Genomic DNA, 18,349 nt, shown 5'->3' with positions numbered 1-18,349 from the left:
TCAGAGACTCTGATGCAGAAGGATAAACTAGTGCAGACATTACTACATTCTAGAGGAGGCCTTCAGGAATTATCTAATTCCTTAGCATGCAACTCTTCTATTCTCCAGATGTTCTCCCAACTCCAAGTCAAGAAATACCAGGGCAAAACAATTTCTATGAAAAATGCTTTGGTCTCTGGACCTACTGAGAATAAGTACAACCTAAATTTGTACTATTTCAGGGAAGTGATTCCTTTAGATGTAAAAAGTTTCAAGATCCCACTGAATTTTTTGACCTTCCTCCCTCCCTCCCTTCGTTCGTTCCTTCCTTCCTCCCTTCCTTTCTTCCTTCCTTCTTTCCTTCTTTCAAAATTTACTGATTATTTACCATATGCCAGGCACTGGGAAAGTAAGATATGTGCAGATCATCAAGGGGTTTATAGATTTGTAAGAGAGACAGGTAAGAGATAGATAATACAACTCAGTACCTGTTAGAATAGAGATGAACACAGGGCCTATAGGAGCAGAAGAAGGCATTGATTCCATCAAAACTCCTAAGAGGATGAGATGAATATTTGCATGGCTCTGGAAGAACTTGTTGAGGTATTTTAGATATAAACTGGAATGTTGGGGAAGCTTCAGAATACTTTGATAGACAGAGTCACTGTGAGATTATTGACATCTAAGGTGGATGGTTGTGAGGCAGGTGTTGGAAAAGATGTATAAAATAGAAGCTATGTTTAAAATGGACAATTGCATCCAGAATATGTATGCAGAATCTGTACATGCGTATGTATTACCCAGACAGTGGGATGGTAAGAGTCCAAATGCCCTCAAGGAATATGGTATTCACCATCATACCTGACACAGAATTATCTGTCACATGCTGATTTAGTTTATGGGGTTGAATTCAAGATGAAAACACCAGGAATCTGGAAGGACATGCCACCCAACAGCCCGCAGGTGCACAAGGTGGGCACTTCCCTACCAGAGCCTGGCTGTGGCCCTTTGTCTACACTGCACTACCACTCCTGCTCAACTCCTCTCAGCACCAAATATGCTACTGTTAGAGAACTATTATTCATGTTTAAGGGATAAAAAAGTAAACAGTAATAGTTGAACAGTAATATTTGGAAATATCCGATGGTCAGAGCTAAAAGGAGAGAGCAAACCAGGAAATCCAGCATTAGCTTGTAGACTTTGTGATATTGGTGGACTCTGTTGGGTAATGCTTTCATAGGCCAAACTTTTTCTTCTATTCTGGCTTAGATTATTTTACAGTCTGATTTCATATCATGTATTCTGAAATTTCATGAAGGCAATTATGAAGAAAAGGAATTATAGGAAGTAGTAGGAGTTGAAGAGAGAATAGAAAATGAATCCCTGCTATTAAAGTTTTCACAGCCCAATTACAGAATAGACTTGTGACTGTTTTATTTTCCAACCTGGCATTGTGGTTTCTATACACACACACACACGCACACACACACACACACAAATGCACACAAATTTTGCACCTATACTCTGGATTTTCCATGTGGACCCAGATGTTATAGTAATAGCATATGTAATGCCTTTTAAAAATTTTAATAATGAAAAGATTGAGACATAGGTACCTAGAAAACAGTAATGATCAACTAAAAGACAATCTGATCATATTTTTTCATTTTATGGGTCCTATTTTTAATTATAATTTCTAATTTTTTTTCAAGGAAGCTTACAGGTTCGCTATCAGCTAAGCAAGGAAGAGACCCATGTTTTCAATATGGATGCAGAGAATTTTGCCAACCGAAGGTTGCACCACTTGAAGATTAACCGGGAGGGAAGAGAGCTTACCATTCAGGTACCTTACTTCTCTTCTCATTCAGCAAAATATGTTTTGGCTGTTCAATAAAATATTCTGTGCTTCTACCCTGAGCTAAGTGTGAAGCCAAGTCCTGGGGATAGATATCAACCACACTTGGCTCAGCCTTGGACAAACTAGACAAAAGTGAACTACGGTGAGCTCCCCCCCTCCTACCAGCATCCACATCACCTGAGTTCTTGCTACAAATGCAAATTCTTGGGCATTACATCAGATATACTTAATCAGAAATGTTTTTGCAGGGGAGGTAGCAGGTGATTCTGAAGCCTAATCAGGTTTGATAACCCTGAACTTGAGTATAAGAGGAAGATGCACAGCTGAAGAGGAATCACAAGAGACTGACAAGGGCTGGGATAGAAGTGTGTACAGGTGCTTTGGGAGCATGGAAGAGAACACTGATCTCTTCTGGATAGAAGTACCTGTTTCTTAGAGAACGTTACTCCTAACTCTAGTTAGTTTAGAAGGCAAGGAGGAGTTGCCTAAGTGGAGAAGAGAGAAGGAGGTGGTCATGTGGTGGGTCCACGTGAGCATCGGCAGAGACGTCCAGAAGAGCACAGCATGTGGCAGGCACTCTGGAATTCCTGGGGTCTCATTATAAAGGGCAGCAAGAAGGGGAGGGCACATCACAACAGAGAACATGCAGAGTCCAGATCATCCTGTTCAGAATCGTGTCCTCAGGTGAGCCTTTCCATCTGCCCAGCAATCCCCCTTTATTGTTTTAGTCCATCACTCTCTTGATCTCCTAGATGACAATTTTAAAACCTCCTTCTGTCTCCTTATACCCCAACAGTTACAACCCCTTCTTCCCTTGTGCAAGATGACTTTCTTTTCTTCTTTCTTGTGAGAAATGTAGCATCCAGAAGAGAATACCCCCGTACACTCTCTCCACCCTATTTACCCACCTCCTGCATAGGTGTCCAGGCACTCTATCTCCCTCATGTGGGTGAATATGAGCAAGCAATGATTCTAGCTCATGCCAGACCCACCACCTGTGGGCCAGGTGTCAGACCCCACTCAAGAACATCACTCCAGCCTTCATATCTTCCCCGCCCTTGTCAACATTTCCCCGTTCTGTTGGATGGCTCCCCAAAACATAAACATGCAAAGATTGCTTGCATTAAGAACATAATTACAATAATAAATAAAATAATAATTTGCATACAACATGATAAGAAAAAACGCTCTCGAGGTCGAAGGAGGAAACCTCTGTCTTCTCTGACTTCATATACTGCTCCGTTTCCTCTTTCAGTCTATTGCCCATGTCCTTGGAAATGTCTACCTCCTTGGTCTTCTGAGTTTCCCTTCCTTTTTCTTAAACCTACATCACAGAAGGATTTTTCCCTGTGCTGGAGTCAAATTATACTTCTCAAGACACCAATGGTCGTACAGAATCCAGCGATCTTTTCCTGACTTGGCTTCTCGTTGGCATTTGACACGGCAATTGCCTCTGATCTTGACACGCATTCTTATTTGGCTTGTAGGACACAGCTTTCACCTGCTGTTTCTACTGCATCTGCTGGTTGCTCCTTCTCTTCTCTTTGTTTGCCCTCCCATCATCATTCAAACTGGAACATCACAGGACTCATTTTCATACTCCTCTTCTTTTCTGTCTATGCTCATTTCATGTCTAATTTCATTCAAATGCGCTGGGATGCTGATGAATTAATTCCAAAGGTGTATCTAGCTCTAAACCTTTCCCTGAATTCCAGATCTAGCACTGCCTGCTTGGCTATCTATTTGAGTGTCTATTGTGCATCTTGAACATTACATATTTCACACTAAGTTTCTGGGAATCTTACCCCAAACAGTCACCACCCCCATAATCTTCCCCATCTCAGTCCGTGGCAGCTCCATGCTTGCAGTTTCCCAGTCTAAACATTATGGTGTCATCTCAGATATCTCTTCTCTCACATGCCACATCATGTTGATCAACAGCGTCTACCCTGCCCCAGCCACTCTCATCTCTTCCTTGGATTATTAGAGTTTACAGTTGCATCTTAATTGACAGACCCTTGCTTCACTTTTTGTTCCCCTGCAAGCTTTTCTCAACACAGTGGCCAGAGAGTTTGTATTAAAACTTTAGTCTTAGGCGCCTGGGTGGCTCAGTCAGTTGAACATCTGACTTCGGCTCAGGTCATGATCTTGCAATTCGTGAGTTCAAGCCCCGCGTCAAACTCTGTGCTGACAGCTCAGAGCTTGGATGGAGCCTACTTCGGATTCTGTGTCTCCCTCTTTCTCTGCCCCTCCCCTGCTCATGCTCTGTCTCTGTCTCTGTCAAAAATAAATAAACATTAAAATTTTTTTTAAAACTATTCCTTTTTTTTCTTTTTTTTTCTTTTTTTTTTTAATTTTTTTTCAACGTTTATTTATTTTTGGGACAGAGAGCATGAACGGGGGAGGAGCAGAGAGAGAGGGAGACACAGAATCAGAAACAGGCTCCAGGCTCTGAGCCATCAGCCCAGAGCCTGATGCGGGGCTCGAACTCACGGACCGCGAGATCGTGACCTGGCTGAAGTCGGACGCTTAACCGACTGCACCACCCAGGCGCCCCAAAACTATTCTTAATGATGCCATTTTTGATCACCTTATTTAATATGGACAACCTAGCCCCTTGACTTCTATCTTGCAGTGCTTGAACACTATCTAACATTCAGTATAATTTATTTATCTAATTTTTTGTCCTCTCTCTCTCCCCTAGAGGACAGGGATTTTTCTCTCTTTTCATTACCATAGAACCCCCACTTTGTCAAGCAGGTGCTCAATAAATATTTATAAATGAAATGAATGAATTCCATACGGTTTAATGTACTATGTGGGGGAGATCAAATTGACCCTGTGAAGAAGGTTTCCCATAGGATTTTAGTCATGGAATGTAGCATGGTTAGATTTTCATTTTCAGGGGGTTCACTGTGGTCACTGCATGGAAATATACATTTGATTATGAGATAGAGACCAGCCAGAAAGAGATTATGAGGGCCTCAATTAGTGCAGTGGGCATAACCACAGAGATAAAGATGTGAAAAATAACATCAGTAGCATTGTGTGCCCTTTTGGGTGTGGGCTATGGGAGAAGTCAAGTTTGACTATTAGTTTGCTTGATTGAGTAGAAGTTCAGGAATAATTGTCAAATATATGGTATGAAAACAATCCTTGAGTGATTATAATTTAATGAGTTTACCTTTAGAATTTTTTCTTGAAATAGGGGGATACATCTTTGGAGAAAGTTCGGGCTGAGGCAAGATTGGAGGATCAAATGGATGGGAATAAAGATTTCTTGTGTGAATATCTTGACTGGGTCCTGATGGAACATACGGGCACATTCTGGTGGGCATGTGTATATATGATTCCTTTTTCCTTTCTTTTTTATATTTCCTGTATTTCTTTCCACAAATGAAAGATGCAGACAGGTCAGTGGGAGGACAATAGAAGGTATTTCCTTCTCTTCTCCATCAAGAGGATCTCTACCAATCAGTTTAACAATCAACAATAAGCATGTATTGGTTGATAACATATGGTTCCCAAGACACTGAGGAAGCAGAAAAAACTAGAGCTAGACTTTTTTTGAACTTGGACTCAGTTTATTGATGCAGGAACACAACACACCTGTCTCTCGGTCACCCCCACCCCTCTTGCCCTAGCTAGATCTCTTCTTCCTCCCTGCGTGGAACTCTTCAGTGAAAACAGAAAAAGGTAGGCTCCTACTCATCACCAGTCCTGCCCTTAGGCCATGTGGAGCAGGGTGTAGGCCTTACTCAGAACCTGTTTGAGAGAGAGGGCAGGCGGGCATCACCATACTCCACCAAGCAGAGGCATCCTGTACCTAAAAACAGATTCTTCCATGCCCTCCCAGGCCCTGAGTGGCTATTCCTCCTCTTCTCTTTCTTTGTGATGCCAAGAAGGAGGTCATGGGGGCTGGGCCTGAAATTAGGAGCAAGTGTTCCTGGTGATGATTTGAGAATTATAATTTGGCTAGTGTTTTTTTAAGGTATAGGTGCCCACCAGCATGTCCTGGCAGTGGAGGTGAACTTCAGTGTTCTTATTTAAAATGCATCCATGACATTAAACGGATTAAGCCAGCTTACCAAAATGCCAGCTCAACAAGCTGTAAAGAAGGAGGTACCAGGCGCTTTTGAAACCCAGTAGTTAGTTCCTTCCTTAGAGAGATGAAAATCTCAAGGTCAAGGCGTCGCTACGGGGAGACAAACTTGAGTGTGAATTCCTGTTCCACCACGTGCATTATGTGATCTTAGACTATAACTCACCTTTCTGAGCTTCAGTCTACTGCTGTACTAAAAAAGAAAAATAAAAACAGGCGGGGGTGGGGTTCAAATGCAACTGAGCTCAGTTTTCATAAAGATTAGATGAAAGAACATAGCTGAAAGACCAAGCATGAAGCCTGGCATGTAGGACGTACTCAGAAAAGGTTGGCTCCATTTTCATCTTTTTCCATCTCACTTAAAACTTGACAAGACCACTGGGTATCCTCAATTCTGAGATCAACAAGGCTCTGTAGTCCAGATGACAAACTTAAGACATCCCGCTGTTTTAAAGGACTACAATGCTTCACCCCTTAGGACCTCACCAATTATAATGAAACACAAACACAATGCTAAACCGTAAAATGCACAAAAGGAAGCCTGATGAAATAATGCATTTCCCACTGAATCCCTCAATGATTCCAATAGCCCATATTATAACTGCTGAGGCCCTAAAATAAGTATCTGTGGGGCACCCCTCTTTTTTACGTGTGTGCTTCTGTCCTATGAGTTGGCTGTTTTTCCAATCGGTGACCCAGCAGCTGAACCAGTTCTACTGCTCAGGTGCCCACATCCCATGTCAGGGCTGGAGCCCATCCCCAGCTCTCCATAGTCCACCAGGAGCCCCAGGTATCCTGTGAGCCATCTTCCTTCCTCTCTGAACCTTTACAAATACTCCTCTTTTCCGAAAAACCCCTTTGATTGTCATTCACCACCTCTCCTTCATTAGTCACCTGGTTTAAGTGCTAACCACCAGGTAAGTTCCCCAAAACAGAACAGCAGGATAGGGAGGACTCACGTACTTGACCAGTGAGCTCTCCCATGTGTGACATCTGGGCATGGGCCTGTCAAGGTTTAGGGACAACTTGCATGGGAAGCTGACCCTGGGGAGCCCGGGGAGGAGGTGAGGGGCAGAAGCAAGGGCAATCTCAGCTCCACCTTCAGTGCTGCGAATCTTTCCACCCTTCTCCACTCAGCTGGAAATTCCACCCACTTTAACCTCATCTCCAACCTGGACAAGAGCACATGAGGGGAGGCCCCCTGCACCTGCTGGAGGGGGCAGTTTTAGCCAGTGGAAGAGGCAGGGGAGAGCTCTGAAGTGGGGCAGGAAGAAAACATTCCTAGAGACAAGGACTGAATCTGAACCCATGGGTATTAATCAGACTATGGATGGGGACCGTGAGGACTAAAACCCTATGTTGTACCTAAAGGTGAAGGAGCTTCCAGGCAGTGAGAGACATCCTGGTGCTGTGACCAACTCTGTCCTCATAGCTTCAAGATAGAAAAGGGATCAATACAGGATGTTTATTCATTCACTCAGCAAACCTGTGTTAGGAGATACTTTGCCAGTTTCTCTAGTAGGTCCTACAGAAAACATATATCAGTAAGATATATGAATTCTCAAAGAGGCAACAGTTTATGGAGACAGGGAGGGAGAGAGAAGCAGATCATTATAATGCAGCACTTAATTTTTTTTAATGTTTATTCACTTTTGAGAGACAGAGATAGACAGAGTGCAAGCAGGGGTGGGGCAGAGAGACAGGGAGACACAGCATCCGAAGCAGGCTCCAGGCTCTGCGCTGTCAGCACAGAGCCCATTGTGGGGCTCGAACTCACCAGCTGTGAAACCATGACCTGAGCCGAAGTCGGACGCTTAACCGACTGAGCCACCCAAGCGCCCCAATATAATGCAGCACTTTAAATGCAAAGTTAGAGGCAGAAAAAAAAAGACACCATGAGGACAGAAAAGAGTGTCAACCGATCTAGCCAAGGCATCAAGGAAAGCTTCCTGGAGGAGGTAGCCTCTGGGAGCACTTAGAACAGTGTTTGGCATATAGTAGATACTCAAACATTTGTTGAATGAGTTTTGTAGAAAGCCAGAAATTAAACAGTGATTGTCTACAATCCCTATCTAGAGAGGGATGGACAAGGAAAGCAAACCCCATAGAGAGTGACAGGTGGGCCACATGACAGTGGGACACTGCTTTGTGACACTGTCTGGCCCTGCCCAAGTTATGGATCTCTAGGAAATCATCTCCTCAGTCTGTATAACATGGGTAATAATGCCTATCTCACGGTATTCTAGGGAGGCATGTATTTTGAAAGCTGCTTCAATATGATGTCTCATACATACCAAGAGTTCAATAAATAGCAAATACGACTCCAGTCTAATTTCACAAATGAAATAGTAATAAAGCATGTAACCATGAGCCACAGTCACAGCCGGTGACTTCTCTCACAGTGGAAACCACTGCAGGACCTAGAGGTTCCTGGAGGAGGGTTCATTTGCGGAGGGATAGTCGTGGCCATGGGATCTGGGAGAATCGAGTACCACCCCTGGGTCAGCTGCTCCCCAAGGGAAGAGCGGGGCTGGGCACACAGCTTGCAGGGGTCTTAGTCTCCTTTTTCTTCCACATGAAACTGTAAGATAAAAAGGATCCTTTGTAGGCACAGCATCATGTGAATGTGCAGCGTGGATCCTGGGAAAACTAGACCAGAAAGGCTGAGAATGTAAGAATGGATGGGTAACATTGCCTCAGAATGAGGGGCAGGGAAGGAGATGGAACTGGATTAGACAAGGAGAGTCCCCTAAAGGATTATGGTCCAAAACAAGTCCTGGAAATCCCAGTGGTGGCTTTTGTTCACCCCTATGAAGCGGGGTTATGAGGTCTTCCTGTTGGTGGTGACCGTTCAGTGAGTCTCTCCTCTCCATGGTCTAACTTTCTGTCACCCTGAAAGATTTGCTGGGCAAAATCCCACAGTCCACACCTGAGTGAGGCCAAGTCAGAATTATTGTAGCAAAGGGAGCAGTGGTGGCCCTAAAGACCAAATGAGGGGAAAGGGGGAATTCGGGAATGAATGTGGGCTTTCTGTGTAATGGCAGGCGTGCACAGCACATTACCAAGAAGGCTTCATTTGTTTCCTTGTTTGCAACAAAGAACTTGGTGAGAAAATTTCAGTGGGAAGATAAATACCTGTCAAAAGCTGTACAGAATTTCCCAGGGAGAAGACTTGTGTGAAGGCCTTTATTTAACCAAGAGGGAAGAAAAAAGTATTTTACATGCATTGTGGGAGAATTAGCGAGACGTTTCTCATCTCTCCAGAGACAAAAATCCCAAAGAGGGGTCTGCTCAGTGTGTGTTTCCAAACTTTTTGCAGATGGGAGGGCGTTCTGCCCTTTCTGTGCAGACCTCTGCTGATGCACGTTTGTCTTCTGTTTTCCTGCAGGTAGATCAGCACCTGCGACTCAGTTACAACTTTTCCCCAGAAGTTGAATTCAGGGCCATACGGTCACTCACCTTGGGCAAAGTCACAGGTTTGTTTTCTCATCCTTTCTCTTCCGGTGGGCTTCGTTGAAATAAATGAAGAAACAAATAATTTCCATCAGGCAGGTTAGTGATTCAAATCTGGAGCCTCTGGCTCACCATAGGTAAGATCTAGAACCGAGATTTCTGGTAGGGGAGTTGCTCAGGCATATGTGGCAGGGTTGGGAGCTGGCATTTATACCTACTTTATGGAATACTGGGTAAGGCAAAGTAACATAGAAATTAAGTAAGATAATGTTTACTTATGTTCTAATTAATTAATTCTCAATGTTTGTTTTTTACTTATATTTTCTTAATGTTTACTTACCAAAATTAAGGATTTGACCTACCCAATTAGTGGATTGCTCAGATGCTCAGTCCCTTTATTAATTCACCACCAACTGAAAGAGGATTGAAATCTCCTCTCATAATGGTGGATTTTCTTTTGTTTTCTACCGGAAATTCTGTGAAATTTCATCTTCTGTGCCTTGAGTGTCTTTATGAGGTGCATGTAAGATTGGAATTTTTATAACTTGATGAACATTTTTTTTCATACTGAAGTGGTCTTTTTAACATTAAGTATCTCTGTGCTTAAATCTACTTTGTCTATTATTAATATAGCGGATTCACTTTTCTTTTAGTTAGTATTTGCATGGCCTGTCCCTTCTCGTGTATTTCCTTTCAATTTTTCTTTCTTTTTTTTTTTCCTTTTTCCTTTTTTTATTAAACTCAAGTATGGTGAACATATAGTATTATGTCCCTTACAGGTGTACATTCAGCAATTCTGTACCTTTCTCCGTGCTCATCACGATAAGCATACTCTTAATTTTCCTTTTACTTTAAGCCTCTGTATGATCTTGTGCAGAACACAAGGCTGAATTTTGTACTTTATCCAATCTGGCCAGCTTTGTGTTATAAATTGGCAAATGTAAGCTTCTCTACATTTTCGTATGGTTGGATTTGTTTCTGCTTCCTTATTTTCTGTTCATTCAACTTTTAAGGCATTTCAAACAGGAATGCATTTAACGCCAGAAATGAGTTACTTGCATAATGGCGGCACCCCTTCCATGGTTGGTAGATTCTTGTTGCAGTCTTTTGGAATGACTCATCAGTCGTCCCAAGTGGATTTATGGGAAGCTGCTAACTCTGAGGCCATCACTGATGAGATGCTAGAGTCCAGAGGCCACTGAGGCCCCAGTCCTGGAGTAGTCCTCCCCAAGAGGCAGGAAAAGATCTCTGAAAAGTGATGGTAGAAGACACGGCATGTAACCATGAGTTTGCTTGCCAATAGAAACAGCTGAAAAAGCATAAAAATGACGCCTTTCTCACTGCAGCCTTCCAAATCCATAAACTTATTTAATTTCCAGAGCATAGTATGTGTCCAGAAACCCAAATGCAGTTGGGTCTGAGAAATGTCAATTTTAGTCTGCAAAATGGCAGTCAAAGGAGGCGGTCAACACTGACCGACTTCTAGATTGAATTTTGTTGGTTTTTGTTTTCTCATTTCCATCCTACCTCCTGTAATAATAATTATTTTATGTAGATACTTTTTTGATTTACCGAAGCAGTCACTATTTGACTTGTTACTCACTCCTCCAACTTTGTACGTATTAACAGGTTTGATTTCCTTCTTTCTGAAGTACATCCTTATGAATTTATGTTGTAGAAGTGTCCCCTCATCTGATAAAGGACTTTATTTCACCTTTTTTTCTGGGAAGATAATTTTGCTAGACATACAAGTCAATAATGAAGGGCATTTCCCCTCTGTTATTGAAAGAATTATTTAGGTATGTGATGGAGCCAGCTCACACAAGCTCCTAAGAGCTTGTTAGATACATCTTGTGCCCAATTTTGCATTCAGTGATGTTACAGTTCAGGCTGAAATTGGCTAAACTCAGACTGTTCATGGAAATCAGAAATGCTACAGGGCTTCTCTGCTGCTGGGGAGCAAGTTTTAAACCCTTACCAGCACATCCCTGCAGTCTTCTGTCTTTTACTGTTACTGTTGAAAAGGTGGCTGTCAGTCTGTCCCACCTTTGAAAGTGCTCTGACCACCCTGAGCCCCAACACCCACAAGCTACTTTTAAGATGATCTCTTTTATTTTGGTGTTTTGTAGTTTGATTACCTTGCATCTGGGTGTAGATTTATTATTGTGAAGTATCTCATTCGATGTGTTTGTTTCCTGTTTGTATCTGTTAGGTTCTCATGTTATCTGTGTATCTGGTTCATATGTCCTATTTACCCATATATCTATGGGTTAGTTCTCGGAAATTCTCAGCATGTGAAATTGGGCTTCATTCTTATTCTCTCTCTTCAATTATTTTAGACCTGCACTAGATAAGTCTTTGATTTTCTATCTTCATGTTTCTTACTATACTTTTGTAATAAGTATTATTTTTTGTCGATCTTGAATTCTGGGCAGTGTATTCAATTTTATCTTTAAATTCACTAATTCTTTCTTCATCTCTCCCTAATATCTCATTAAACCCATTCAATGAAACATTTTTCATAAATTATGTCTTTATTTCAAAAAATAATGTTTTGTTCTTTTTCAAACATATTTGTTTATTTAGTTTGTTGTTCTCACTCTTTTTTTTGTTCCTATATTTTTATGTCTTTAATTATTATGTTAATAACTATTGAACATAGCTCTGTTCAATAGCCAATACACACACACACACACACACACACACACACACACACATATATTTTTTGCCTCTGGCAATCCCAATATCTGAAGTATGTAGGGGTCTAAATCTGTAATTGTTTTCCTATTTTTTTCATATGATTCCTGTTCTCTCATGTGTGTGTGCACGTGCATGCATATTTTGTTGAAATTAATGTGTTGGAACCTTGATCAAAAATTGGGAAGCTTTCGTCCAGGCAAGATTTGTACTTTCTTCTGCCAGGTGCCAGAAGGTGCTACCAATTTAGGATTATTTCAAGTTCTCACTTTTTTTTTTCCAAAAAGAGAGTGACTATAAATTTGAGCTGCAGGCCTGAATGGGAGCAAGCCTGTGACTGAAGTATCAGCAGAAATGCTGCTCCTGTTAATATCATAGTAGGTCATGCTACTGTTACTTTTGTTGCTTATTTTTTAATTGAGAGCCACAGCAGAAATGGGAAGGTTTTATGTGTATTCCCTTTGCTGTGAGGTGATATTCTTTTCTAGTCTACTTGTCACTAAAGCTTCATGTGAGAGTCTCAGGTTCAATGTCTTCACGTGGCAAAGGCTCAAAGCTTAGATTTCTGTTCTTCTCCGGGATGGTGCAGGTATTTTCCCATGATACAACCCAAATGTTGGTTTATAGCTCACCAACTTGGTTGTGTCCTCCCATCCCCCCAAAACTTAGGATTCTTCTTTGTTCCCCAAGCTCAGTGACATAGTAAAGGTATGTTTGTTGGTATTAATGAAGCAGAATTACTTTTTAGAATATCTAGTATGCTACATGTTCTAAGCTCCATAAATGTATCTAGAGTCATATAATCCTCACTGCAAACAAATAAGAAGAACCTTGGGAGGAAAGAGAATTAGAGCTGAATGATGACAAAACTCAAGTTGTTTTTCATAGCACCTGATTTGTGCAGTGGAAACTCTAGAAACATCCACGTGTTTAAACAGCATCCCCTCATTAATCTTGTCACCATGTAGGATGTTCCTGTGGTCTTCCTGTCTTTTGAATTAAACCTGTAATACATAAGACTAAAAAGGTGAAACTTCAAATAAAGGTACTAAATCATTGAGGGATACTTTCTCATTTTGTTTTGGATACTTTGTGAGGAAAGATTGGAAAGAGCTTGGTTACGGTTGAAAAATAATACTCAGTAAAGTTTCTTCATTGTGCTAAGTGTTGGACACTCCTGCCTTCTGGTCTCTCTCCCCATCCAAATTGCTATGACAGACAGGACTCCCATTTAACTTCAATGCTTCTGGCCTAGGAGAAGTCTCTAGCTGGTGGTGAGGGAGAGGATGTGAACATAAACTTCATCATTAAGGACACTAATTGTGGCTACTCTTTGGAATTAAGGCTAATGCATCAGAAAGAGCATGGTGCAGGGATAGAGGGTTTGGGTAGAGATGGTGTGGAAATGGGTAAGTGACATTGATGACAAATGAAACCCTACTCCACAGTTTTAGAAGAGCCTGGACTCTGTTGGACATTTTCAACTCTAAAGCAAAGATGTGCAAGCATTTTTCAGAGTAGATACCCAGAGCAAACAAGGTAATATATCTATTGCCTCAGTTTTCTTTAGTGCCACTAATAGCATTCCATTGTGATACAAGAACAAGTTTGTTTGTTGTTGTTGTTGTTGTTGTTGTTGTTTTCATTTTCTTTCTGTAAGAGGAAGGACCAATTGACCATTCTAGAGGATAATGATTTAGTACATAATCTGTACCGACCGTGGTGCTCCATGGTATGTGCTATATTTATACCATGATGAGTAAAACACTTTCCTGAGAATTCCTGTGATGCAAGAACTAGTCCATGAAAATAACAGATATAATTGTTGACGTTAAAACCTGCATCGCAGGTGCTCACCTCTGGGAAGTCATGGAATGTTGCTAGGTTTATGCCTCGGTTTACTGACACCATTGGACTTTTAAGGGAGACCTTTTTTTAGCTTGGATACTATTGCATCAATGGGTTTAAGAGAAATTAACATTAAAAAAGGAAAAACAAGTGTGTATTTAAACACCTCATCCTTTTGGACAGTATCATCTCATTCTGGAAAATAGCTTCATTCTTTAGAAAATATAGAAATGCTTTCTTGAGGTTCAAATAGTGTGACTTATCTCTGTACTTCTAAGTCTCTCTGCAACTTGGCCTGGGCATGAGAGTGTGGACATTCAGACATATTTAGGAATTCAAAAACCTTTACCCTTCTCGGGGCATCTGGGTGATTCACTTGATTAAGCATCCGACTTCAGCTCAGCTTATGATCTGTGGTTCCTGGGTTCAAGCCCCACATCAGGCTCTGTGCTGACAGCTCGGAGCCTGGACCCTGCTTCAGATTCTGTCTCCCTCTCTCTGCCTCTCCCCTGCTTGTGCTCTGTCTCTCTCTGTCTCTCAAATATAAACAAACATTATTTTTTTAAAAATATCTTTACACTTCTAAGAGAAACTGTCGGTTTTGGTTTTGTTTTAATTATTTTTTTTTTCTGGTCCAGGTTTCCCCAAATTTGCTGTATCAGGATATGTCATTAAATTGGATTGTAACATTTAAAAAAACTATTTTGGGTACAAGTAATAATTAAGGAACTGTAATTATTATTTACCTCTTTAAAAAGTCTATTTTATTTTATTTTATTTTATTTTATTTTATTTTATTTTATCTCATCTTATTTTATTTTATTTTAGAGGGAGAGTGAGCAGGGACTAGTGGAAGAGGGAGAGGAAGAATCCTAAGCAGGCTCTATGCTCAGTGCAGAGCCAGGCACAGGGCTCAATCCTACAACCCTGGGATAATGACCTGAGCTGAAATCAAGAGTGAGATGCTCAATTGCCTGAACCACCCAGGTGCCCCCTGAGAAAAGCCGCCTTCACTGCACTCCAGATTTAGGAAGTAGCTCCTTTTTAAGATATGGAAAAATGTGAAAGTTTAAGTGGAAAGAAATCAAAGCACTGCCTTTAAACTGTAGCCACCAGATTCTGCATAGATAATAACAGACTTGCACTCAGGACACGCTTATAGGATTGTTTGTTTATGCAGACAGCGTTTGCTAATACCCTGCCTTTTTGCCGATTTCGAAGCGCAAAGCTCACACCTGGCAGAGACATTATTCTTGTGCTCTAATGCCTGTTTGCCCACCTAGCTTCAAAGTTCACTTGGTCCTAAGAAGCCATATACAAATTGAAAGAATTCCTTCTTAACCTGCATAAAACTGAGCTAATCTGGAAATTGCAGGGCTAGCTGTGAGCACCTACAGATGCTTTTAGTCTATTAAATGAAGTGGGTTTTGATTGTGTCTATAGAGCAGGGTTCTTGACGTCATCCAAATCCCTCACTTTTGAACTTTAAGCCTACTGTGTGTCTTCTGCAACATCAGACCATTGTTGAATGAATGCCCTGCTTGGCGTTACAGTAAATTTCTCTCAAGCATATTGTAGAAGTGCATTATGGCTGCCATTTTTAGAAAGCAAAGCAGAATTTATGCATATAAATGAAAGGTGGGTGCTTCAAAGAACTCATTTTGGAAGACTGCATACACCTTCATTTTGTTTTGATTTCATACAGTTGGGGCTCCTTATGAGTCATCTGGTACAGTTGATATTAAAGTGAGAATCCAAATTAACAAAGTAAGAAGCTCAGCTTTTTAGGGACAAAGTGACATGTGTTTGGTCCTGTAATTTCTGTCATGTGACCGTGGGGGAGTTTTCCAATCTGTCTCCTGTGCCTCATCTGTAAAATGAGGCTGATGATACTTGATTCATTGAATTCACAGAGCTGTGTACGGATTATGCGAGACCCTGTATACAAAGCATTTGGCATTTAGCACACACTCAATAAATGTTGGTTTAAGCAGTTTAAGATTGTGACAACATAAAGGACTGATGTTTTGTTCTGTTTTAAGACTCTGGAAAGGCAACTATAAAGGTAACTTCCGAAAAGGCACACAGACATGTTCTGAGTGAGCAGTTCTGAACCATGGTGTTGGCTGAAGATATGAGTGTCACTCACTATCAGTTAGGGCCATTCAAGGGCAAGTTGAGTTCATACCAGCCTAAGTGGCGGTGACAGTGGAGAATATAATAGTTGGTAAAAATGGAGGGTTCTGAGTGTAGGCTTTGCTTCAGGCACAGCTGGATTCAGAAGCTCAGATGTGACCGTGATTCAGTCTTTGTCACTCTATCTGTTTCTGGCTCCACTTTTGACTCTGGTTACATTTCTCTGGGGCTTCATTCTTAGGCATAATTTCAAGAGGAACAAAGGTAGACTCAGCAACCCTGGGCTCAAATACTACCATTTCAGCCCCTCTGGTAGAAAGAAAGACTTTGATTTCTACAATTTCCAAAGAAAGTCCTGGATTGAATCTCAAAGGATCAATTTGTGTCAGGTGACCATCCCAGATGACTACAATGTCCAAGTCACTAGAATACACCGAGTGGCCGTTCCTGAATACAAAGCAGTCCGCTATGGCCCTAGAGGGGGTGAAGGGGTCAACGCAGTATTAACCACATTTGCTGAGAATAGGGAAATGGTGTCTTCTCAAAAGGAGGCCGAGGTACTCTTCCCAGAACGCGCGATGGAATGTGAGGAGGAAAAATCAACAATAATTGAATAATGCCTCTGCCTTTTTCATAGGTGCTTTCTGCTTTGTGGAAGCAGGAGAGAGGAGATTCAGTTACACAGGAAAGGCTAGAAGTTGCACACGATTTGGGTAACTGTATGGTGCTTGTGGGCATTGACAGTCCTAATGCGTCACAACAGAAAAGGTATTAATTGAGAGAGATGCTCTTTTAAGACATGCATGTTACCAGGAGGTGGGGGGGCTCAGTAGGTTCTGCGTCCCAATTTGGCACAGGTCATGATCTCGCAGTTTGTGACTTCAAGCCCCGTGTTGAGCTCTGTGCTTCAGCATAGAGCCTGCTTTGGATCCTCTGTCCCCATCTCTCTTTGTGCCTCCCTACTGGTTCTCTCTCCTCTCTCAAATACATACATACATACATACATACATACATACATAAAAACATTTAAAAAGGAAATGCATGCATGTTACCTTCCTTGGGACAAGTTTATAGCTTCCCAAGAGACTCCTTTGAGGAAGTATTCACTTTGAAGCAAGTATTCATTCCATTCACTATTTCATTCATTCATTCATTCTGAAAGCATAGGTTTCTTAAATGTTTACTTAGTGTCTGTTCATTCCTAGTTCCTCAGTGAATAGAAAGATTGCAAACCACAATCCTTTTCTGACTTCTGAGAATGTGTATCATTGTCTCAGACTGCATCCAGAAATTTCTTTAAGTGATAGTGTTTCTCTGAGTCATAAGATATTTCAGATTCATTAACTTATCTGATCTCACGAAGTGACTGATGTGCTTTCAAGCATCCCGAAACATCAGATGGCAGTAATCATACCAATTTCTTAAATATGCACACCGTATCTTTTGTATTTTCAAGATAGCCAATATTGAACTGCAACTTGGCTATATAGAATTGGCTACTGTTTCTTTTAAAAACAATGGATGGCCTTTATTCCCCATAGAGAATTTCCACAGATGATTTCATTTCACCTCATGCAAAAGGAATGTGCGTTATCTTCTGATTTGAAATGCAATTTTATTTTGTGTTTGAAATGAATCCATGATAAGAACCCAGACCTACTCCGTGCTCTGTGCTGCTCTGCAAAAAGTCAAGTCTTTCTTGTAAGAGCAAAAATTCACTTTGAACCACATGCCCCTTTGTTACTCGTTCAATGCGATCGCTTGCTCTGTCTAAACTAGTAGGTAATAAATGAATGAAAGGAAGGTATTTGAGATACATTGTTTCCAAAAGTAGACCTTCCTCAGCTCCAAGGAGCTGTTTCTAATCTATTTGAAAGAGGGGTGGCCCTTTCAAGGAAGTACCTTTGCCTAGCTTTGTTAGCAAAGCATGTTTCCTGGAGTCTACCAGAAGCCTCCTGACATGATTGTTATTAATAAAAGTTCAAACAATTTTTATCATACAAAACTGAGCGTTGTTATGGACCATGCAATTTACTAGGCCATATAGATACTCCAATCAAATTAACAGACTCTCCCTGTTATAAAGTTCCCTCTTACTTTAAAACTCTTCCTCTTGCGGGGCGACTGGGTGGTTCAGTCGGTTAAGCATCCGACTTTGGCTTAGGTCATGATCTCATGGTTCATGGGTTCGAGTCCTGCATCAGGCTCTGTGCTGACAGCTTAGAGCCTGGAGCCTGCTTCAGATTCTGTGTCTCCCTCTCTCTGTGTTCCTCCCC

General features: G+C 41.4%; 1 protein-coding gene across 5 annotated transcripts in view; it reads left to right on the top strand.

Moving 5' to 3' along the window:
* CNTNAP5 (contactin associated protein family member 5) overlaps positions 1-18,349 on the top strand; it is an 801,874-nt gene that overhangs the window by 745,571 nt on the left and 37,954 nt on the right. For all 5 annotated transcript variants that reach the window (XM_027056014.2, XM_027056013.2, XM_053214870.1 and 2 more), the window contains 2 exons: positions 1,692-1,822; positions 9,328-9,415. In XM_027056014.2, coding sequence (XP_026911815.1) covers positions 1,692-1,822; positions 9,328-9,415 — 219 coding nt within the window. The remainder of the gene's footprint in view (positions 1-1,691; positions 1,823-9,327; positions 9,416-18,349) is intronic.

The sequence above is a fragment of the Acinonyx jubatus genome, chromosome C1, assembly GCF_027475565.1.
Source record: "Acinonyx jubatus isolate Ajub_Pintada_27869175 chromosome C1, VMU_Ajub_asm_v1.0, whole genome shotgun sequence".
Taxonomy (NCBI): Eukaryota; Metazoa; Chordata; class Mammalia; order Carnivora; family Felidae; genus Acinonyx; species Acinonyx jubatus.
This window is presented reverse-complemented; position numbering and strand designations above follow the sequence as displayed.